Genomic DNA, 25,539 nt, shown 5'->3' with positions numbered 1-25,539 from the left:
TCCACACTCCCGAAATGAGTTTACCCATGACAATCGTATTACGGCCAGAAATTAGTCTGTGAGGAGGAATTTCAAAGCGAGCGAGGAAGATACGGACTACAGGACTACAGCATAAGAAAAATTGCCGGAAAAATCCGAACAAGAATTATTTGGGGTAAAATCGAAAAAAAATTGCATTAATTTTTTTTAAAGGACGTGTAATTTTGAAGGTCTACAAAATCGGAATGAAAAGGGGTATAATCATGATTTCTTTACAGATAAAATGGTGATTCAAATAATAAAAATAGGAAATGCACCAATATGTTATAAAGGGTGATTTTTTAGCTAATGTCCCTTGGGTAACACTGGTTTAAGCAGCTCACGCACGTTTCGTGTTTTGTTTCACTGTCAAACCTCTTCAGTTTGGTTTATTATATAACCATGAATCGTCGAACAACGCTTGCAAATTATTGAATTTTATTATCAAAATGCGTACTCTATTAAGAAAGTTCATCGCGCGCTTCTAAGCAACGAAGCTCATTATTGGCTCAATGGGACGTAAACTAGTTTTATGATTTTAACAAGTTATTGTTTGTGTCGGTTATTCTCAATTGGTTTTAAATGACTTTTACGCAAACCAATTGAAAAATTAATTGTTAAATAGTTAAAAAATGTTGAGTAATTTTTACGACGAGTCATCCACGTTCTGCTTAAATGGATGGAGATGAAATAAAAAAGGTGGTAGAACTAGAAATCAGAAGTACGAAGAGATTTCCACGCTATTGCAGTTGTAAACTTGGTTCTTTCTTTGCTTATTACTCGGTAGATGAAATAAAAAAATAATAGATGTCAAATGAGCTAGCGACAACCGTAAGTGTAATATAAAACTTGCTATCATAGATAAATGTCTGCCGACGAATATTATTTCATTGTAAAGAGATTTTTTTGGAAGAAATTCAATTATTCAAGAAGTAAATTTTTAAATTTTTCAAAAATATTTCACTGTGTCCAAAGCTACGGTCAAAACCTATAGAACTGAGTCACACTATGAGCCCCGTATCAATTGCCAAATACTATATTGTGAATTATGAAATTTGAAGGAAAAACACGAAATGGTTGCATTTGAAATAATTATTTTAAAATGTCAATTAATCTGGGTGATTCGGTCTTTAAAGAAAATGTCATTAACCCATTCAATACGAATGGGTAAAAAAATACACAAGAATGGAGCTGTCTTAGAAAAATCCAGCTCGAGCTAATGGAATTTGAAGTGGACGACTTGAATTACTTGAAACAAATTTTCCCGTGATATAAGGACATGTTTTGTGGGAAATTGACTTGTCGAAAGTCGGCCATTTTTTACATCCATAAATATCAAACAAAAATTTTTCTCAAAATTGTTAGGTGTGAGATTTCTGGAATCCATTTAATTTTCTTGTTGCATTTGATGGTTTCTATATTAAAAAATAAATTTATGTAGTTAAATCCACCTTTCTTCGCTAAATGGTTATAAAGTATTAAAAACCTTTTTTTGTTTTTGTTGTAAATACATTGTGGCTTAGGAATAAAAAGAATTTATTTCTCAAAAATGTTTGCAAATTTCTTTTCAAATATTTTTCTTAAAAAAATGACTACGTCAATATAAATTGTCCAAATTATGAATATATTAAATTTCATCCAAATTGATCAAGGGAATCGAAGGACAAGCACAAAGGGTTAAAAATTTGTCTTTGAAAATATTTATTGAAAATTGTTAACAAAAAATTGAAGAAAAAAAAGTTTTCTTTTAAAAATATGTTATTGAAATTTATCAAAATTTTTCATTTTTTCATTTTATTTTTGTTTCTATTTAGGAGAGAAAAGCATAATAAAAAAAACTTTAAAATGTTTAAGCAAAATGTAGTGTTGCAAAATGTAGTGTTGCAAAATGCATTGAACAGGCACAACAAATTTTATTGAAATTTTGGCTTTATAAAGTACGGTACGCTGGGCAAAAGTTTGTCTTTAGAAAATTTTTCACTGAAATATAGTCTTTAGAAAAACATCATTAAAATGTCTTTAGAAAAATGTTTATTGAAATTTTGTCTTTAGGAAAAATTGTAATGAAATTTTGTCTTTAAAAAAAATTTCGAGGGGAATATATATTAAGTATAAAAATTTTATCTTTGGGAAAAATTGCCATGAAGTTTTGTCTTTAAAAATATTACGCTGAAATTTTATCTTCAGAAAAAATTTTCAATAAAATTTGTGTAGGAAAAATTTTTATTAAAATTTGTTTATAAAAATTTCATTAAAATATTGTACTTAAGAAAAATAAATTTAATGTGGTCCTGGTCTGATCAAAATGTTGTCTCTGTAAAATATTTAAATATCAAATTTTGTCATTTTACGTTTTACTAAAATGTCCCTCGTTACATCCCTGGTCTGATGGCACATTAACTATTGACTGAAGAGACGTGTTACCATTGTGCGACTAAAGTCGGAATATCCGACCTTTTTATAGTCAAGAAAGTTATTTGCCGCATTTTGAAATTGACACTTTTTTCGAACTTTTTGCTTTAATATGCCTGTTTTTCGCAAAAGTGCTACTTTTATACAATTTGCAGAAAATTACTTGTAATTGAACGTAGAAAAATCCGAAAGCGCTTCTGTCTTTTTTGTGGTTTTTTCTTCCGAATTTCGAGACGTCTGTCTGTCTCCGTGTCGGTTTCTGTCGTTGTTTAAGCAGTGTGTTGTACACTGAGGCGGCAGCCCTTGCCGATGAAAGACTCCGTAGGCCCAATCCATGGGATGGTTTCTGCGTTTCCTGCTTGCATGAACCGTCAGATGTTTATTCACATGACATTCTGGCTAGAGAAACTTCATAGATTCATTCAAATTCCAGGTGGATTATTTCTCAATTTTTTCTATGGACAAAGAGGTAAATGTACTGAATTTTTCGGAGACTTTCCTCTCTATTTTTACTGATGACAAATCCCAGGCAATGTCACGCTGCAAATGGTAAAACTCGGCTTAGATTTACATTTAACTTCGCGTAGATACATTACACTATTTTCATTTATGGAGCCATTTTAAGCCCATTTGTCAAAAAATACTTCCGGAAACTGGATTTGGATGTTTCTGAAAGTAACGAATGCCCGACTTAGTTGTTGTTGTTGTAGCAGTGTGTTGAACACTGAGGCGGCAGCCCTTGCCGATGAAGGACTTCATCGGGTCAATCCGGTACGTACAACCGGCTGCCATGTGATTGGACCGACTTAGTTGTTTTATTCTTTTGTAAAGTTTTAAATAATCATTGTGAGACTATTTTTTGAGAAAACAATTTTTTTGTGTGACCTTTTAAGTTAAAAATCTGTTCACAAATGTCTTCGCTAATCGCAAAATACAAGGTCAGCATCGGTAAAAAACCAAAAACCCTCGGTTAAAAACAAACACCTCCGCTCTATAAATTTCAAGTCTCTTCAAGATATCTGAATGCATTCAAAAATGGCAGACTCATTTTCACTTCTTTTAAGTCTTCCGAATGTGTGATTCTTCGAAAATGTATAGGAAAAAGGCTAATGTGTACATATTGGGTAGACATTTTTGACCATATTTTAAAATATTTCATAAATAAAAAATATATATTTTTGCAAAGAGCCAAAAGCCCATACTGGGAAAGATGTTTGCAAAATCGGAATTTTTCTGTAAAATGAACGCACAGAAGAACGCACTTTAATTGGATTTTTGAACTTATGATAAATCCAAATTGCAAAATTGTTAATCAATAATACAAATTCCTTTATAGCTAATGTTTTAATTGAATGCACAAATCACTTAATTGAACCTAGTTTTTAATTTTTTCTGTGCGTAGACACTCAATTCTTTGATGGCACAAAACATTTTTTGCATGTATTTAGAGTTTGGGATTTCAGATTTGCATTTTAAGAACTCGCACTCAAAAAATTTTGACCGTCAACACTAGTTAAAATAAACTAAGTTTGAGCAGTATTGAACTTCATATAGCACTTAAGAATTATATGTTCGTTATAACTTCTTAACAGCTACGAAATTGTTTATATATAGTACTAGTTCACTTTAAACTTCCCACAAGTAAAATATTTATTTTTTTTATTTATTTATTTATTTCATTTCATGCAATGCGAAGCCATAAGGCCTATAAATAATCACACTATGCATAAGACGTACTTTTTCTAACATAAGTTAAAAAACTACTCAATTAAAAATAAAAAACTTAAAAACTTAGAAAATGGAAAAAAAATTTTACCTATTTAACACTTTCTGAATCTAGATAAAACTAAATAACAAATAAAAAACAAATTACTAAAAATTATAAGCAGTAACTGATTTAAAAAAATCCTACTCAAAAAAGATCAACGTAATAAATTAAAAAAATGATTAAAGCATAATAAAAAAAATAATACTTAAACCAAAATATACAAAAAAATCACAATAATACTTTTGGCTTTGAAAACAAATTAACAAGAATTATAAACAAAAGAGCTTGAAAAAAAAATAATTAAAAAAGATCACTTAACAAAAAAAGAATTAAACAAAATGGAAAAAAATAAGTAATACTAAAATCAAAAAATAAATAAATTACCAATAATACGCACGATAAAAACATTCCGTTAAAGTTGTTGACAATTTGACACAAAAATTAAAAGCGCTGAAAGTGTAGACGAAGACGATTTGATAAAGATCTTGTTGAAAAACTGAAATTCTTTAAATCCGTAGGCAAGGAGTTGTACAAACGTGGAACCCTTACAAAAAAAATACTACTCAAAAAGTTGTCTACCCTCGGAAGAACCAACTGATTAGTTCTGGTAGAATGACAAAAATTAAATTCATTAACAAGAAAAATTGGAGACCGACATTTCAATAACTTAAAAAGAAACAAAAGCAAACGATAATTAACATACGACGGGAAATCACAACCGAGAAAACGACACACATAGGGAGTTATATGAACACGACGACCTACACCGTAAACAAAACGAATCATATTGTTAAAAGCGACCTGAATACGATGCATGCTCCCTTGCGACGCACTGGAGTACACCTCCAGACAATATAAAATGGCCGGCAAAACTAATGCATGCGCCAAACGCTCCCTCACAAAGAGCGGTAAATATAAACTCGTGGTATACAGGCTTCTTAAAGAAAAGTTAACCTTAGACACCACGGAACTAACGTGCCGATCAAACCGAAGCCTGTCATCCAGCTGAACACCAAGACAATCAATGCTTCGCACAAATTCAATATCTACATTATTATATCTAACACTAACATGATTGTGACAGCCCGAAGATAAAAAAGGGCTTTAGTTTTAGAAGCGTTAACACTGAACCTATTCTCCGCCATCCACTCACGTAACGGATAGACCCAAAACAGCTACTAAAACTACTACATTGAAAATCAACGTCACTAGTGGAATACAAAGCGGAAAAATCAGTAGACGAAACAATTTCCTGCAAATCATCACAACTCAAAGCATTATAATCAACATATTCAAAGAACTGCAAAACATTAAGGACTGAAACGTTAAGGGACACGAAAATAAACGCATGATCCGATATACTGGGACAAACAACCTGGTTAGAAACGCAGACACAACTACGATCACTTACAAGAACCAAGTCGAGTAAAGAAGTAGAATTATGTACAGCACTAAAATGAGTAGGTATAGATTTGTGGACAATTGAAACATTAAGCCGCCTACAAAAAGATTATTATTGAAATCTCCCAAAATTATGACGTCAGAGTATCTCACCAAAACATCAGCAACTTCACTTTCAAATGCCCGAAAATTTCCCCGCGGAAGATATACAACACCAACAAGAACATTTTTACAACCAAGTAAAAGTTCTACAAACAAACATTCAACAATCCCATATTGACTACCACTATAAACAACTTTGTACTTAATAGACTTAGAGACAAACAAAGCTACACCCCCACCTCTCACACATGGACGATCATTTCTGCAACAAGAATATCCCGAAATCTCAAATCGACTCGACGGTATACTTGGTTTTAGCCAAGTTTCGGAAACACCTACTACACTTAACAAACTGTCAACAACAACATTTCTTATTTCGTTAATTTTAGATGACCTCTCAGAGAGGTTAAAACTGCGGAAATTAAAATGCCCTACACTTAAATTATCACTATAAGCACACAATGAGGAGCGAAAAAACGATTTATCGCACGTAATATTACCTAAGTTGCAAGTATTCATAACTAATGACGCTATAAGGGCTCAATGAAAAATTAATTGCTAATACAAAAAAAAAAAAAAAATACAAAATAATAAAAATAAAAGGCTAGTACGCACGGGATCCATTAGTAACGGTGCTAGCCACATTTCCATTAGCGTTGCTTGACTCAGAACTTCCAAATAATTGATCACATTCAGTCGCACTCACTGTTTTAACGTCACCATTCAGAAACGTAAGGCACACCTTGGGAATATCTCCATTTATTAAGACGTATCTCAATATTCGCTTTTGTGACCGCAGCTTACGGCATTTAAAAACAAGGTTAGAGGCAGGTGCGGTAAGATGATCATTTAAATACACACGGGAATCAACCTCGCCACCAATTACATCGTTTAGTCTGATCGAGTTAAGCCTAGAATAGTTCGCCATAATCAAATCCCTGGTATGAACGGAATTGAACTTGACCAGCACCATCCTACCACCGGAAATATAACAGCAATGATTAATATCACTGGGGGCAACCTGCAATCCGCACAAGCGGGCAATCTGTATCACTGGCTCACGTAGATTTGTAATTGATCTCGGTATGCCACTTATAAGAATATCCGCGCGATTGAGACGTCTTTGCTGAACCAAATTAAACTGCCGTATCCTCTCACACAGCCTAGATCAACATTGGCAATATTTTGCTGACAAACAAGAACATCCGATTTGACTTTCTGAATTGAAGCAATAAACTCACTTCGAAAGAAAGCAACAACACCATCCACCATTGTTTGAAAATCCTGCAAACATGTCTGCATCTGCTCATCAAATTTTTGTTTCATGGACTCAAAAAAGTCATCAAAAAGCCCACGAATACAACTAAGACGATCGTCTGCTGCTTGCTCAGATGGGTCAACACGTATACTCTGCAAACCAGTAAGGAGACCAACCGTACCACTCTGAGAATGCACGGCGTCAACAGAATTAGATTGACTGCTATTGAATGATGTTGTCCCCAAAACGCTGGAATTACCGACACCACTGGAACGCGCATCACCGGCACTATCTTTAGCAAATTGACTGCTATTGGGTAATGCACCCCTCAAAACGGTGGAGTTAGCAACACAACTGGAACGCGCAGAATTGACTTTATCACCAATGCACTTCTTACAGGTGAACTGCAACGACTTGTTGGTTTTTATTTCATTACTAGAAATATTGACGCACTTAGTGTGGAAATAATTGGGGCAGCCAGAACACCCAATACTGTAAACACCACGAGTGATGATTTTACCACAAACAGGACACTTCCAGCTTTTAGGAATAGCATGTTTAACAGGTGCAGGAACCATGATTCAAAGGCGAACAATGGCAAAACAAATCAAATGAAATGCCGGGAAAACTAGGCAACACACAGCAACAACAACAAGAACGCAGAGCGACGGGAACAAAAAACCACGAAAAAAATGTGGTATCCAAGTACGAAATGCAATTAGCTTATTAGGCAGATGACAGCAGCGCAAAAATTTCGTAGATCGGACTACGATACACTACTTTATTTTAATATTTAATTAATTTTTCACGGAGCTCAATAAAAACACTTAGCTTCTCATGATTATCGATTATCGATATGAAACAATACAATTATAAATTAAATAAAACCTTACCTTTTGCCGCAGTTGAGAGTTGAACCAAGGACCTTCTGTTTACAAAACAGACGCTCTACGTATTCATCCACATCACTGCTGTTTGAATTTGACACTATATTCCTTCCCCTTTGCTAACATCACAAAAGCAAAACATTTTTTAACTCTTTTTCATCAATATGTTCACGCTTTTTTGTTTTCATTTGGCATATTCTATTTTTAGACACAATAACTTACAACGTTTTAGTTAGTTCGTTCAGTAATTAATTTCAGAAAGGTATCACTAACGATGCCACGATTTTACCCATGTTTAGTAAAGTTCTCGTTTATGTCAAAAAAATCGTTTAATGAAAATAACTAACCCCACCCCAGTCTCAAGCTGTTTTTCATAGTCATAGTTATAGTTTAGTAATTGATGTAATTTTTCTGGGTGCGAGGGAGTTGTTCAGTTTTTTTATAAAAAAAATACCGATATTGTACTCCACAAACATCCTAATATAGTCAACACAAAGTCCTCTTTACTGTATAATAAGCTAAAAAAACGGTGTTTTTTAGTAAATTTGCAGTGGAGGCTACAGCTATTAATGTTAGGTGCAAAAAACATAGACATATGGAATAACAAAACATAAGCCCAAATGGGGTGATCTGGGCTTTGGAATTTGAGAACTCGAGGGGTTTTCCAACTTTTTAATAAAAAATTGCCAATTTTGAAATATAAGTTGACGTATCTTTAACTTAAAACGCATCCTTTTCGCAAAAACAGAATAAATTGAATTATTTGAGCTAGTTTTTTCAATAAAGACTATTAATTGAAAATACTTTTTTTGACAAAAAAAAAATCCAAAAAAGACACATTTTTCACATTCTAAACTGTATAACTTTTAATTGAATAATCAGATGTGGTCAATTTTTGCGCCGAAGTCGTTGTAAATTTTATCACGAATCCAAATGATAAATAAAAATCGAACTACAATTGTATATTGCAAAATACAAAGCAAGTCTCGGTAAAAATTGCAGATATCAAGCGGACTTTTTTGTAGGGATTTTTTATTTTTTTTTTTTTCTTATAATAAGTTAAACAAATTTATTTTGAAAAACTTTGCGCTGAAATAGTGTAATACAGAAAAATGCCGTATATGAACAAATAGAATGGAAAAATGCCCAACGCAACAAATTGGAGGACATTTTAGAGTGTAAACGTGGTATTTATAAATACATATAATAAGTATTATCTTATTTTAATATTTTGTTGTCCATATATAAATTATACTGACTTGGACGCTGAGGATGGAAGATAACATATGTGGCAAAACGCCAAGATTGGTATTTATTACTATTCATTTTAAATATGTATGTATTTAAATTTTATTGTTTATAACACTCTTTACAGACGGTGTCGACGACAAAGAAGAGAGGATCAAAACAGAATCGATAATTTTTCTTTTTTTTTTAAGCCTGGATCCATTAGGTTCCGTTAGGTTGAAAATATGGTGCCTGATATTAATTCGCCCCATGCCACTATAGACACCACGACCTTAACTCGGACTGCGTCGACCCGAAAGCCTTTGGGTTAACCAAGTTTACAGATGGCAGTTCTCTGCCTTTTATTGTTTTCTCATTCCCAGTTACTCCGTTATGGCACGGCATCCAAATGACGCGAATCGTGCGATCCTCAGAGAAAGCGTTTATCTTTTTCTTACATTTCAAGACTGTTCGTGATCTTATCGTCCTGGTTGTTATTGCCTTATGGTCTGTTTACTGTCCGTCCAGATGTTCATTCTCGACTTCCTCGCGTTAACACCACACCACCTCACGCATTCCGTGATTGCCCGGAATGCGTGGCAATCACGGTGCGAAGCGTGGTGGGTGAACAGGCAGATTTCAGTCTTCTCTGGGTTAACATTAATCCCCTAGGTCTAGCCCAGTCGTGTGCTATCTGCAATCATTTATGGTAGTTACCAATAGGAATGGCAAAAAAAATGCCCCCTTCTGGCGTACCTTGTGCCACTTCTCCCTTATATTTATGTCAGCCCCTCGATATCAATGCAAACCGTCATTGTGTTCATTTTGGCATCGAAGGGTTTTTTCTAATTCATGCACGTCGCTAACATGACTTGCCGGGCTGGGCTATAAATACCACACTTCACTTCTGCCGCGCTTTCGGAGTATGTATATGCAAGTCCCAGGCACGCTGTAAAAATGTTGGCCAGATGGGGCATCTGATAGTCTGCCTCTTTCTGTAGTAACACCGGAAATATTCCATTAGGTCCGGGTGACTTGAATGGTTTGAAGCTCCCCAAGGATTCCTTCACCATAAATCCTGTAATGACAAGCCGTCGATCAACGTCATTATTCCAAGATTCCGGCGTCTCCGTGAGTCCCGTCATATCCCATGTCGTCTAATAAAATTTCAGTTTGGTCATGGGTTTTTGAGAGAACCTTTTTTTCATTTTGGCGGCGTCATTAACGCTACGTCCTGTTCGTCGTAATCCTGTTGACATTTTCGTCATCGTCTATAGAAGACATTGACGAAAATGTCAACAGGATTACTTGGACAATCTAAATTATCTTGTCCAATTCTGAGTAGTCTTCCGAATTATTGCGGAAGCTTATCGTATTCGGCGCTGGCCATGCTTTTCTTAATCTAATGTAGCGATGGTCAGAGAAATGGTATTCCATGGACACCTTCCAATCCTGAACCTCATCGAAAACCTCCTCCCTAATCCTATTAACAAAGATAGCGGTATTGCCAATATTAAGTGTTAATATGTCGTTAGTATTCAAGAATTCTGCCAGGACTTGGCCCCGCTTATTAGTGTTGGTACTACCCCATGAAATGTGGTGAGAGTTCCCATCGCACCCTATTAGTACCCCGTGCAGGTCCTCGGCCGAGAATCAGTGTTTGCATAGAATAATTGGTAGTAGATATGGTTCAGTCAAGAAACTGTGTTCCGGGTCGTCATTGCCCCTTTCCATTGCTGATGTTCTCCATCGGAGTGGGTGTAACTGTCTCGCTTCAGTGAAGGTTCATCTGGACAACGTCAATCATTGGTATTCTAATATTCAAAATTTTTTCGACGACATCCTTTGCCAAGGATGCAGAGGAGCTGTTTTAAGTTCTTGACATTGACTTGGATAAGTTGGGGAAATGTGAATTTAAATTAAATAAGGAAAAGATCGTATTTATTGCATCCTACATGGAGTTTTTGAGTCATGAAATTGGTGCCAGAGGGATTAATAAATCTAATAAACATATTGAAGCAATAGAATATGCGGCAAAAACAAGACAACACAGGAGCTTTAATTGTTCGTAGGAAAGACGTCGTATTACTCCAATTTTATTCCAAATCTATCTACACTTGAGAGAACCCTTCGTGATGTTCTAAGTAAGGGGTTTTTAATGGAATAAAGAAGCAGATATGGCCTACGCCAGGATTAAGGACAATTTTATATCGTCTTAAGAGTTAATCACATATGACCCGGCCCAACCTTCTTGCAACGGACGTTAGCAGTACGGCGCTAGGTGAGGTATTGTCCCATCGTTTACCTAATGGACAGGAATGGCCGATTGCCTACGCAAGCCGTACTATGAACACGACGGAACAGCGGTATCCACATATTGATAAGGAGGCCGTGGCGATAGTGTGGGCCGTTCAGAAGTTCCTCAAGTACTTATATCCACGCCATTGGATCTTAATTACAGATCACAAGCCGTTGATGCTAATTCTTCAACCTAGTAAGTCGTTGCCTTATTATGTATTTAAAGGATGTCAAATTATGCCGATATTCCTTCCAATTTTAATTTTGACGTGGAATATTTAATTTACTGGCCGGGAATCGGCAAAGATATAGAGAATGCGGCTCAGGGATGCGACAGATGGTGCTCAAGACACAGTTAACGACTAGGACAATTTCGATAATATCGTTATCTGTCAGTTCAACCAGATACCTGGTGTTCGTTGTCTTGCAAAGGCTGGTTATGAGTCACCGGAAATAGACTATCGAATGGATCATCTGAATGCATAATGTTTGAATACCGCATAGTGATCCTTCCGGAATTGCGGACCAATATAATAAAGGAATTAAATGCAGCACATTAAGGTGTGGTAAAGATGAAAGGCATTGACCGATCTAGCCGATTCCCGGCCAGTAAATGATCATCCAATGCAACGGTTGATTCTGCCAGAGCTGTTTTTGTGTATAGGCAGTGACCTGCATAACATGCGCCGTTGCCTTTCGTTTGGTCTGCCTGTTTGCCCTTTTTTTATCTTAAAATATTGTTGAGATTCCATTGCAGGGTATTGTCCGGCTTTAGACCATTGTTTAATGCTTTCTATTCGAAGAATAGTATAGAAAAAAAAACATTTAAAAAGTCAGCAAAAAGTTGTTGTTGCTAGAAGCATTTGACTGGTTTCCTTTATCGCGATTTCATTTTCAACCAAAAAAAATCATCAGAAGGAGATGTCAAATGGATCAAGGTGCTTTTCAACCATTCCAACTAGAGTGAGTTGTAAAGCACACATTTGAATTTGAACAGGGCTCTTTAAGTCGACTTGTTTCATAAGTCCACTAGAAAACAAATCAAATATTACTTCCCTTATGCAAATCTGACTTATCCAACGATGCTAATAGCAACAAACACATACATCTTTTGCAAAACTCTTTTGTTCTCCACACGGCGATCGCCCAACGGTTCTGCCAGTGCTGTTTTTGTGTATAGGCAGTGACCCACACAACATGCGACGTGGCTTTCGTTGGTCTGTTTGCGCTTTTTTATCTTAAAATCTTATTGAGATTCTATTGCAGGATATTGTCCGGCTTTAGACCATTGTTTAATGCTTTCTATTCGAAGAATAGTATAGCAAAAAACATTTAAAAAGTCAGCAAAAAGTGTGTTGTTGCTGTTGTTGTTTATTTTTTTAGGTAAAAGTTTATTTGTCTGGAATACGAAATGTTCCATCGTAGGATCCCTGTTCGTAAGGCTGTATTGAGTTTCCCGTCCCTGTACTGCCTGATGATCTTTGTCTATCGTAGTCTTCCAAATATTAAGTAAATGGGCTTCATGGGAGTAGGTGGTGGTGGCTGTTTTGGATCTCTTACCCCTGCACTTCCTGTTGTTTTAGCATTAGGATATTTGCTTATCCTTGTCTTCCCAATATTAAAAGAGATGGTAATTGTGTCGTCGTCAGCCCCCTGTTTGTTGGGCGGTTATGAGTCAACTGCCACTGCGCGGCCTGATGTCTCAATGAGAGGATTTTTGTCTATCCTAGTCGCCATGCCTTTAGTCTAAGCCAAATTTATCACGAAGACTTGATCAATGCCAACTACAAGGAGAGTTCATTCCTCCTTCTCCTCCCTGTGGAAGATCTCCCATTTCTCTGCTGCCAAACCTTGGTTTTGCTTGCCAAGCATACCAACATGCGTTCCGGTGCAAATTTACTACCTCATCCGCTGATGAAGACCGTCGCCTTTGTGAGCTGGTGGATGTCTTTCTTTCTCCCTGGTGGATGTCTTCTTTCTCTAGAATCCTATCGGATGATCTTGTGGAATCCGATCGGATGCACTGCCGATATTGATGACTGCATAAATCAGCTCATCTCTGTTGTGCTTCCTTGCCACTCTGGCGTAAGAGGGCGGCTCCTTAACACCTTCCCCTTCCGTGATGGCTGTGTCTTCCTTTTGGATGTCACAGTCCTCCATGAAGACTCAGGGGCCATGCGCGTTGCTGTTCCGACTTTGTATCCCTCCGCAGGAGACGGTGTGGAGTCTCCATTGCGGGAGGTCTGGCTTGGTTTTCCCCAGGATACTTGAAAGCGGGGAGCTCTTTTTCTTCTTCAGCATTTTTGCAGTGTAATGCTCTTCGGGATATCTCATTCCCTTTCCAGCTTCCGTAGAAGTGCTTGGGATGTCAGTTCCATTCCTTCCAGCATCCTGCACTTTCGTCCAATTGCGATTTTTCGATATTTTTCTTTGAGGAGCGAAATTAACTGGAACTATTAGGAAAAAATATGAATATTTTGTAGCAATATCTTTCATGTTTTATACGCAACTTAATCCAACGAAATAAAAAGTTTTTTGTTAATTTAAGAAATATCAATTACATATTTATTTTTATAAAAACAGTAAAAACGTTATTTAAGAAGCGGTTAATTTCAAATGAATGGTTTGTTGAGTTAATAACCGCTTTAATTAGATTTTTGTGCTGATCATAAATCCAAATTGCAAAATTGTTAATCAATAATACAAATTCCTTTATAAGTCCGATTTCAGTAAATTTTTTAATTGAAGGTACAAATTTCTTTTAAAAAGGAGCCATTCAAGGCATGTGAGCTCAAAAAAAAACCTATCTTAACAAACACAGCTCCGAGTAATGTCAACAAATAAAAATCTAATCTTTCCAAACAAAAAAAATTATGAAATAACCAACATTTTTCAAGGCATGAAAAAATAAATTTTGACAATAGTTATTCATGACATTTATGTTTGAGGATGTAATCAGCATTAATTTAATCGCAATTTTCTGAATAATGAGTTTAATAAAATATACCTTAGGTTCCATTGACTGCAAAACAATTTTTTATACTAAAATAAAGGTTATCGTTTGTGTAGTAACAAATTTCCTTAAATTGGACAAAACATTTCATTTCGTTTATTAATGCAGATTTTTCTATGTTATGTCCCTTAAAATGTGTATATGCCCATAAGACGTTTTCTTACGTAGGTGTCTTATGACATGTCAAATTTAGCACATGTGGAGTTGTTCATGTCGTGTGAACAAATGAAACTAACGTATGAAAATCACTTTTCAAAATTGCACATGTAATTCTTTTCGATAGAGCGTGCTCTATTCCTTCTGGCAAAAACATAAAGAAATCAGCTGTTTTTGTTGTCAGTCGAATGAAAGCAACCCCAAATTAAAATGTTTTCACAAATTTATTATTTTACCAGCTTACGCATAAAAATATCAGCTTGGTTATTTAAAGGCGCCAATAACTCGCGAGTCATATCGAGCATCATAGGCACTCAGTACTTGTGCAAGAGCCGGGGCCGCCCAACCTCTCACTGACACTCTTCGTTCGATACCGCTGATTGTCCGCGACTGCCGTTGCAGCTACTCTGTATGGTGCATTCCACTATCCGCAACCTGTGAACGGTAGCTCGCAGCTAAGATTTAGGGTTTCAAAAACATTATGGTTTCTCAAGGAATTTACTCCCTGGAGTTTTTATCTATTTTTCATAGCATCTGTAATGGAAAAACATTCAACTTTGTTTTAGGGATCAAAGTGTTATTTGGTTTATTGAATAAAACGAATAGCAACGAATGACAGAAACGATTTTCTAGGTAAGTTTCAATGAGAGCTGTCCAGTTCAAATTTAAGATCAATGACCTCCTTTTTATTTCCGAGTCCAAATGGCGTGTTCCAGAGCGACACCAGTTAATAGAAAAGTTGAACATGGCTGAATACCTCACAAATGCTGCCTATTAGTGGCAAAATTCCACCCGCTGGAATTTTGGTCAGTGTCATAGACGGACATGCTAACCTCTGCCCCAAGGTAACATCGAATTTATTTTAATAGTTAAATTATTTTATGTTTTTCTATTTCAGATATTCCAAGTGTCAAAACAAAAAACAACAAATACGTACCTAAATTGGCTTAAATTTTGAGAAAATCGATTCAAAAGCATATAGATAGTAAATACATTAGTTAATAATTAAAAATTATCCAGGTTTTATATAGTTTATATATAAATACGAGCAATCAAATTATAACATCGAGTTTGACTGCAAATTATAAATGAACTCTTTAAGGACAAATGGGACATATATGTCCCATTTTGTATTTTTGAACAAGTGCATTTAATCAATAGAAACCCAATAAGGGAACGGGTTACATATGTCTCATAGAAGTAGCAACATTTTTTCATTATGCCGACACTTTACTTAATTTAAGTAAGAATAACATATGCAATTAATCAAAAATTTTCAGTCCCTTCGTCCTCAAAGGGTTAATGCTAAAAGTTGATGTTTTGTTAAGCAAAATTCATATTAAAGCAAATCACTTATTTAAACTACAGCTTTTTAAGGATGTAATAGCTTCTACGTAAGTATGGGATAAGTAATTTAATTTACTCTGTAATGTAAGCGAAAGTATATGTACTTTTTCAAACATTGCTTCTAAGCTGGGAGCAATTTACGTATTGAAGGACAAACTTATTACTTTTAGGATGTATTGGGTTGCCTAAAAAGTAATTGAGGATTTTTTAAAAGAAAGTAAATGCATTTTAAATAAAACTTAGAATGAACTTTAATCAAATATATAATTGCCATTTTGTTCGATAACCTTTTGCCACCTTCCTGGCAAATTAAGTATTCCACGCTCATAGAACTTCTGGCCTTTATCTGCCAAAAACTGCACCAAGTGCGATTTTACAGCCTCATCATTGCCGAAATTTTTACCATTTAAGGAGTTCTGCAAAGATCGAAATAAATGGTTGTCTGATGGTGCAAGGTCAGGGCTATGTGGTGGATGCATCAAAAGTTCCCAGCCAAGCTCATTCAGTTTTTGGCGAGTGACCAAAGATGTGTGCGGTCTAGCGTTGTCCTGGTGGAATATGACACTTTACGATTGACCAATTCTGGTCGCTTCTCCTTGATGGCTGTACAGAGTCTCAAGCCGTTGAAAAAATTTATCAACGCCGACTATATTACTACTAAATTACCGACAATTACTTTTTGGGCAACCCAATATTTGATTATAGTTAAACTTATGTGCTTGTAAAATATTAAGGGAATAATTAGTCATTTATTTAAGAAAATGGTAACAAAGGATATTTCCTTTTTCTTATAATCTTGTGAAAAAAGCATACTAAAATTCAGCGTTCATTTAAAAAAGTTGGCGCTATTTATGTCCAATTTTGTTAAGATGTAAGTTATTTGGAGGCACTTTTTGAGTGATTATTCAGCGCAGTCAACGCATGCAAATACTTCAGATTCGTGCGAAATTTTCTATTGTAACTTAAGGCTGGTACTGTATTCGCTTTTCACGATATAATTTTCCTCGATTACTTTTTAGATAATATATTTTAAAGCAGAACAACTTGATGATTTCATTCAGCAGGACATCACCTCATTACTTATGGTACAAATTTAATAAACTTGTGATTTTATCATTGTATTTCGTAGTTTTTCACAAAAATTAGTCAAGAGCAAATGGGGTTTTGACGGCGAAAAACGAACATAGTACCGGACATTACACGATACTAATATTTAGTATTTGAACTTATTGACAAGCACGAATTGACGAAACGCGCACATTCCAATGGTATGTAACACCAATTTAAGAGATAGCAAATTGTTGCTTCCATTTCATACACAAGTTTGGACCTCCATTAAATGGTTAAATAAGGTGTCAGAGGCATCTGTTTTGTTGCATTTTTTCATTTTCCTTGGCCACGATTTCATTATCGAATTCGTTTTCTCAAGATATCGGCTCTTAATATAATCTTTATATAGTTGACCTTGGTGGTTTTATAGAATTTAGACTGCATGCTTTGGAATTTGAAATAATACAATTTTAATTATTTCAGTTTATTCTCCCCGCTAGCATGGAATTTCTTTTAATCGTTAATATTTGCGCTGGATTTGAAAAATAGCAAGCCAAATTTATTGCGTTTGAGCAGGACTTAATTTGGTAGTCTTTTTTTTATTAACTAAGTAAAAAATCATTTTATATAAAGGCTAAAGTGTTGTCTTAAACATCATAATTTATAGCGTTGTTAGGAATTTGAACCGTAGCAGCGCTTGAAACAAGACCCAAGCTCCCTTAAGGAGAGGGCAATAAAAAAATGCCCTCCCGATATTGAACTCACAAACTTTTGTGCTTTTTCCATTTAAAGGTAATCAGCTGTAATAAAACTATTTGCACCTTGCAAATCACCGATACAACTGGCTCACATCAGTTTCCAGCAATGCAACGGCTATCTATAACGAAAGGACACGCCTTCATATTGGTTTATTCGGTGTGTTCCAAACAAAGCTTAGAGGAATTGCGGCCGATATGGAATCTTATTAAGGAACTCAAGGTAAAGACGTCATTGATACCTTCTTCCCACATCATACATATGAATTTCAATTCACTTTTTCTAGGGCCAGGACATTGTAAATATTCCCGTAATGTTAGTAGGTAATAAGTGTGACGAAAGCTCGGAGCTACGAAATGTTTCGGAGGCAGAAGGGAAAGCCCAAGCTACGGCTTGGAATATATCATTTATGGAAACATCAGCAAAAACAAACCACAATGTCACAGAGCTATTTCAAGTAAGTATATGTATATAAACGAAAATTTCTGCAAGTAAACTTCTTTTGGACTTTTATGACGTGTGCATACCCAGAGTCTGCTGGTATTAAATCAAATGTTTTTAACTTTTGAGAAAAATCGTATCCAATTTTAAAACTTTTAAACTACAATTGAAGTATTTGCTTTTTTTGAACACAAATTTTTTAAAGCAGAAAATATTAATTTTTTAAGAAAAAAGTTACTGTTTGCCGTTTTTAATAGATTTTTAGTTGTTACAGCAAACACTTGTTTCTACTAAAGAAAATTCTGTGGGTGCAAAACATACATAATGCTTATTTGAAATCTTATATATAAAAATCAATTTGTGTTTGTTTGTATGTTGTTTGTATGTTTGTGTGTTCCTTATAGACTCAGAAACGGCTGAACCGATTTTCCTGAAATATTCACAGAAGGTGCATAATGACCCCGTGGTGAAAATAGGGTACTACATTTTTTGATATCTGAAGTGGGGGCGGACACTCCCCCTTACCCTAATTTTCAGAAACGCCAGATCTCGGAGATGGGAAGTGCGATTTGTGTGCTCTCATATAGTTCCCTAAAAATAAAAATTTGGTATCCAAATTTCGAATGGGGTACCTAGGGGGGCTGCCCCTAATCACGACAATATGGGACTCAAATGAAAGGTATTTACGATAAGAAAACGTATCTGATATCCAATTTTCGGACCAAGTGCTTGGGGACCACCCTAAAACACCCCTAAATCGGACATATTTACCGACCGTGGCAATGTGGGACTCAAACGAAAGGTATTTGCGAGTAGAATACGAATCTGATATCCAAATGTGAGACCACGTTTCTGGGGGTCCACCCCTTCCCCAAAACACCCCCCAAACAGGACTAATTTACTGACCATGGCAATATGGGGCTTAAATAAAAGGTATTTTAGTGTAGAATAAGAATCTGATATCCAAATATGGAACCAAGTGTTTGGGGGGCCGCCTCTCATCAAAAACATCCCCCATGAATGGCCGCCCATCTTCCAAAACATCCCCCAAGCCGGTCATGTTTGCCGACTATGGAAATATGGGGCTCAAATTAAAGGTGTGTGGGAGTAGACCACGTATCTGATATCAACATTAGGGGCCAACTATCTAGCGGACGTCCCACCACCATAACAACCCCCAAATAGGACGTAGAGAGGGGAACTAAATATTCATAGTTTTTAGGGCCAATACTCCAAACCGGACATATTTGCTGACTTTTGCAATGAGGAGAAAACGAATTTGATATCCAATTTTGAGGTCAATGGCAATATGGGGTTCAAATAAATGATATATGAGAATAGAGCACGTTGCTGATATATTTTCCGGGCTTAGTGTTTAGAGGACCGCCCCATTCCCCAAAACACCCCTAAATCGGGCATATTTACCGACCATGTCAATGTGGAGCTTAAATGAAAGGTTTTGGGGGTAGAGCAACAATTGATACCCATTTTCGGGACCAATTTTCTGGGGGTCTACCCCTTTCCCCAAATACCCCACAAACAGCAATTTTTTACTGACCATCGCAATATGGGGTTTAAATTAAGGTATTTTGGAGTAGAATACGAATTTGATATCCAAATGTAAGACCATGTATTTGGGGCATCACCCCTTCCCAAAAGCACACCACAAAGGGAAAAAATTTTTGACAATGTGTGGCCAAATGAAAGGTATTTGAGATTAGAAAACGAATTTGATAACCTATTTTGGGGCCATGTGTTTGGGGGACGCTTCATCCTGTAAACTCCTCTTAAGCCAATGGCAATATGGGGTTGAAATAAATGGTATTTGAGCGAGAGCACGATGCTGATATTTTTTCAGGGCCAAGTATCTGGGGGACCACCTCTCCCCGGAAAACACCCCTAAATCAGACATCATGAGAATATCGGGCTGAAATGAAGTATTTTAAAAATTAAGTACACCTTATATCCAAACTTAAATTCGAAGACCAATAAAGATCATGTAGGATTCAGATAAAGGCACTTATATTGTTGAACTGTTAGTCAAGTTAGCATGGTATTTCACTAAAAGATCTTTAATTGTCGAAAATAAATATTGCAAGGAAACTTTTGTTCCATATAAAGTACAATAAGGCGCAGCGGAGCGGGCCCGGGTCAACTAGTTCTCTATATTTCTGAAGACCTTTCTTGACAATTGGGGTATTTTAAATATATTACAAAAAAATATAACCAATAATAAAAAATTCATTGTGAACATTGGGCATAATCATGCATTTTGCAACAAAAAAATCTTACCTGATACATTGTTTTTGAATTATTGCAGGAACTATTGAACTTGGAGAAGACTCGACAAGTGTCATTACAATTAGATACGAAGACCAAGAAAAAACAAAAGAAAGAGAAGAAGAACAAGGAAACAAATGGAGCCATTGCAGAAAACGGTGAGGGAGAAGGTGCCGGCAGTACAAGTGGCGGCAAAGAAAAATGCCATCTTATGTAAGAATCAGATCAACTTTCACGTTGGAGGACCACAGATGACAGTACTCTGGAGGCTTTTGAACGTATTTACACACCAACAATCGGTCGGGTCAAAAGTGCTTTTGGGTAATATAAAGAACAGAGTGACTTAATTCAAATACTTCCAAAACTATACTCATTCATGTTATACATTTCGAAAAGTATTTCCCAAACTACAACCAAGTTGTATTTATGAAAATGAGAGAATTACATAAGTTTTCATTCAATACAGAATATGATAATGGACGATCTACGTGGCAGGCTAGAACGCAAATGTAAGGTTTATGGTTCAATAAGGTTGAAGAGGTACATCTATGACAAAAGAAAATGGACAATTTACGAGACATGCATTAGAACACAAACGTCGGATGTAGGATTAAAAATGGTCGAATGTGTACAACTAGAACACTTTCCCCTTTTTAGGCAAGAAAGTTTTTGACCAAATAGTACTGTAAGCTATTTGAATTGTGTCTTAGCTTTAAGCGTACTTTAGCATGAATAGGAGTCAAATATGTTTAAAATATTTTACTTTTTTTGGTTCATCGTGTAAAACTTTAATATGGAAACATCTTTGAAGAAATCGGCCACATATACAACAGCAACATGTGGAAAACGACTGTATACTATGTAGGTACATATATAACTGTTTTAGTCTTTATTCCGCTAAGAGATTGCGAAAGCTTAAATTTTAAGTGCCAATGCTTTTTAAAAAGGTCAGCTAAATTACAATTTGTTAATTTTCTAAATGTCAAGTACATTGTTAACACGAACATTCATCATCAGAAATATGATAAAATTAATTTTAAATTATTGTACAATTTGTTGTCCAAGTGTATATTCAGTACCATATTAAAATATTCACCCGGTGAAGGATTTTATTTTCAGACATAACTATTAAATGAATTACTTTTATATTTGTATAAAAATAAGGGGGAATGTAAAAGGTCTTTTATACCTACCACCATTTGCAACACCTTCACATGCAGTATTGATATCCGACCCTATAAGGCAAATTCATTGTTGGTAGTTTTGACATTTTAAGTTGATCTAGACATGTCCCTCCGGCCGCCTGTCGGAGCCGCCATATAGTTCAAATGAGTTAGGATTGCAAGTGGGCCATATTAAGGATCTAAAGTCAAGAGTGGATTTTTTTTTTACTTTTTTCGATTGCAGAAAATTTTATCTTTCGACTTTTTTCAATTAAACAAAAGTAGATTTTTCAGATATGGAAAAATCGACTTTTTGAGAATTTTCGACTATGGAAGCAATAAAATCGAATAATATTCTGATCTACACCATCTTTGCAAAGATTTCAAGGGTTCTTACGCAAATCACTGTCCCAAATTTAATAATAATCGGGAAAATTTTGAGCCATTTTGGAATTTTAGGTATTTGGTCTGCAAGTTCAACGTTTGATTTTCCCGACAACACTCTTTTTGGTTACATTTTTGACCTTCGTACAAACAATGTACAACAAAATAAAAGTCGACTTTCGAATAATCAATTATTTGACTTTGTAACCATTGCAAGACAATTTCAAGCTGGGTATGCACCTCTAGCGAAATTTCGGTTGAATCCAAGACATATATGTATGTTGCCACTGTGTAGAATACAAGGTGGCGCAAACATCGATTTATAACTTTAGACGAATTTTAATAATTTTTGGTTAATAAAGTACATATGTGCTGTAATTAATCGATGTTATTTGCAAATAACTTTATTTCATGTTGCATGGAACTATTAAAACTTACATTTTCATTCGTAGTTTCAAGAAAAAATTCACCAATGCCTATTATGTCGTCCTGTTACGTAAAGAAAATTTAATTTGAGGTGCGTATCGAACCGGTAACAAATGTTCGTTTAGGACATGTCAATGCATTTCTTATGGTAACGAAAATTTTGCCAGAGGCGCATACTGCTCTTACACAAAAAGTCGACAATTTGACTCCAATTTCGCCTTTTCTTCAATTTTTTGCAAAAAAGGCGATTATATATCCTTTTTAATTTTTAAACAGATTGAGCGAAAGCTGATATGAAAAGTGTGCATATGTTCTTAAATCCCCAAAACCAAATACTGTCCATATAGTTCCATAATTAATTATAGTCCGAAAGAAATATACATATGGATGAAAATCGTACGTGAATGCATTTGTCAGTGGTGCACAAAATGAAAATAAGACTATATGCGTGAATTACTCTCCGTAATTTTTTATATTTCTTATTTTTTTTTTTGAATGAATGTTCTTTTGTTTGACAAAAAGATTGATGATTTTAAAAAGAAAACATAATCTTAAACAAAATTATAAACCTTTCCTTTCTTATCTATCGGTTAATCAAAAAACTGTTTTTTTAAACGAAAACACAAAAAATAAGATGCGTACACAAATGCACATGTTCATTTGTTGATATCTCAACATTGTTGAGTCAACAACGACTGAACCCAAGAGAATAAGATTACATATGAACTTAGCATCAACGCTAGCGTAAAGGAATTTTTAATTTTGTGCACCACTGATTTATATCATCCAACACCTCGCCAAATGTGACTCAGATAAGGCCGTAAATAGGTATACGACACATTCTGGTACCTCCTAGATATCTAATTTTTTGGAACTGATTTACCCTGCGATTTCTAACTACCATTATGGAGGGATTCTACTCTTTCATCCAATCTCATTTTTTGGAACCCATTTGCCATGCGATATGGCGGGCTTCTACTTGCTTGTCCAATCAGGCTTATGTCGGTAAATTATGGAGGTGTAGATAAAATGTGGTGAATTCCTGTCCTCTTGTTTTACGAACGAACTTTTCGACCATTTACAGAATTATTCCTTTGAACATATTTGGCTTACAGTTTTATCCATTATTAGTTTTACTTTTAATGAAGTCCGAGTTTCGTATGACTGGCACAACGATACATTTTTATTGAAGACCACACCAAAGTCAACTTTCGCTTAAGATGCTCGTTGTGTGAATTCTTCAAATATGTTGTGTTCTTCCTCTTTTAGTTTGTCATTCCGATTCAATGATGACGCCATTTTTCTCCATACAAACTAAGTATTGGCATTGCAGCATTGAATTGCAGCAGAGTTGATTGGTGCCCACTTCGTGAGCAACGTTTATAATGACGCAGGGACAAGTCGCGACTATTTTAGTTATAGAACTCAGTACCATTTCCACGGAATGTTTTCGAATTTTCTTCGTCACCATTTTTTTAATGCGTTTTAAAAGTTAAAGTAAAATTTCATGAATAAAAAAAGTGACAGCGCATATGACAAATGCATGTCATACGACTTGTCACGATTGTCCATGTTTGCCTAAAATTTAGTACGATTTAGTACATCGTATGCAGCGCATTGAAGCATTCCAACAAAGCCGAAAGAATTGTAAATAATATAATCAATTGAAATTATATATAAACATGCGCACCCATTCATGCACACAGTGTCTATCTACACTTTAAGCGACGGCACCCGTAATCCTAATTGAGATTCTTTTTCAAATATTCAAAACTAAACGAAATGCACAATCCTCTATTTAAATGACCGTGCCTTAAACTGGGTCCTGAACAGTTAGTTGGCTAGATCCACTCGATTTCAGTGCCACAGACAGACAGACACATCCAATTCCCATTCGTGTTTATGTATAATTTTAATACAAACAAATGTTTGCTGAACAAATTTTGAAAAGTAAATTACATACACATTCATACATACTATAGTGATATTTAAAACAAAATCACAACATACATATATACATTAAATGAGAAAAAATAAAAGTTTTACATAGGTTATTAGGCAGATTTTTTGCAATATTCCAAGTATATATTAATATAATAAAGAAAAGAAATCCAAATGAAAAATAGTTGTTATTTTTTGCTTAATTTAGTGATTAATTGATATAGAAAGAAAATAAAAAACAATTACTTACACACCACCAAAAAACAAGCATATATAGTTATACAGATTAACGACGGTGACATATTGTTAGGTAGTCTTAATTGTTGGTTTAATTTCTATTATTAAAATAAGAATTGACGAAGCTTTAATTATGTCTTTTGAACATGTATTTAAATAATAATTAATAGAAACGTAAAATGCAAGTATACTTAAGAAATAATTACATAATCAAGTCCCTACGAAACATTCATTTTTTATATTTATTATCGTAAGAGTTGTTAAGAGATTAATGCAAATTGAGACATTTACATTTCCTTCCTTAATTTAAGTACATACATACATATGAATGTATTGGCATGTTACCCATAATGCTCATAGTTTTTATGAACAATACAGCTAAGCCAGCCGACGAACCATTATCACGCATCCTGACGGAAAACACCGTTAAATAAAATGCCCGATAGTAAATTTTTACACCAGATCATTACATTCATACAATTCCGGAAATCATTTCCTCTATCTGAACATAATTTTTGATCAATTGATTGAGATATTCTACTCTATGCGTTATTTTAAGCCAACATTTGGTTTACAATGTACACTTGGCTACCGTAACGCACATGTTAGAATGAAAAAGGTCTGGGTTCGAATTCTGGCGAGAGTTTCATATCCACTCAAATATAACCTGAAGGGAGAATAGAATATTACCTATTGAGGTGGATCATCAGGATAAAATCATGTTTTATCCAAGTTTTTGCCCAACTACATCGTCGGAAGCGATAGAGTTTATTAAAACCTTTATGAAATGAGTATTGAAGCTTCAAAAAGTAATTTCGCAATAAAAATGGGAAGAATAATTAATTTTTGAGTTCGGAAATTGTAAAAATGATATTTACCACTCGGAAATATATTCCTAAAGCGAAAAATCCGACGAAACCATAATGAGCTTATAAGTTATATTATAAATGCGGAAATATATGAAAAAATTACAA

At 35.1% G+C, this 25,539-nt stretch overlaps 1 protein-coding gene and 2 long non-coding RNA genes across 3 annotated transcripts in view; 2 read left to right on the top strand and 1 right to left on the bottom strand.

Annotated features, from left to right (window-relative positions):
• Positions 1-20,847, top strand: part of LOC106083779 (GTP-binding protein Di-Ras2) — a 39,672-nt gene extending 18,825 nt beyond the window's left edge. The window contains exons 3-5 of the mRNA XM_013247031.2: positions 17,730-17,915; positions 17,980-18,150; positions 20,455-20,847. Coding sequence (XP_013102485.1) covers positions 17,730-17,915; positions 17,980-18,150; positions 20,455-20,631 — 534 coding nt within the window. The 3' untranslated portion in view covers positions 20,632-20,847. The remainder of the gene's footprint in view (positions 1-17,729; positions 17,916-17,979; positions 18,151-20,454) is intronic.
• LOC131994862 (uncharacterized) lies at positions 683-1,468 on the top strand. Its single transcript, XR_009396891.1, has 2 exons — positions 683-849; positions 994-1,468. It is a non-coding gene; the product is annotated as an uncharacterized LOC131994862 (long non-coding RNA).
• Positions 20,848-21,132: 285 nt separating the features above from the next.
• On the bottom strand, positions 21,133-22,377 carry LOC131994861 (uncharacterized). The gene is made up of 3 exons (XR_009396890.1): positions 21,975-22,377; positions 21,608-21,777; positions 21,133-21,539 (listed from the first exon to the last, which is right to left on the bottom strand). It is a non-coding gene; the product is annotated as an uncharacterized LOC131994861 (long non-coding RNA).
• Between the last annotated feature and the right edge of the window lie 3,162 nt (positions 22,378-25,539).

Source organism: Stomoxys calcitrans, chromosome 2, assembly GCF_963082655.1.
Source record: "Stomoxys calcitrans chromosome 2, idStoCalc2.1, whole genome shotgun sequence".
Taxonomy (NCBI): domain Eukaryota; kingdom Metazoa; phylum Arthropoda; class Insecta; order Diptera; family Muscidae; genus Stomoxys; species Stomoxys calcitrans.
Note: the sequence above shows the minus strand (reverse complement) of the source record. Positions and strands in the feature narration are given on the sequence as shown.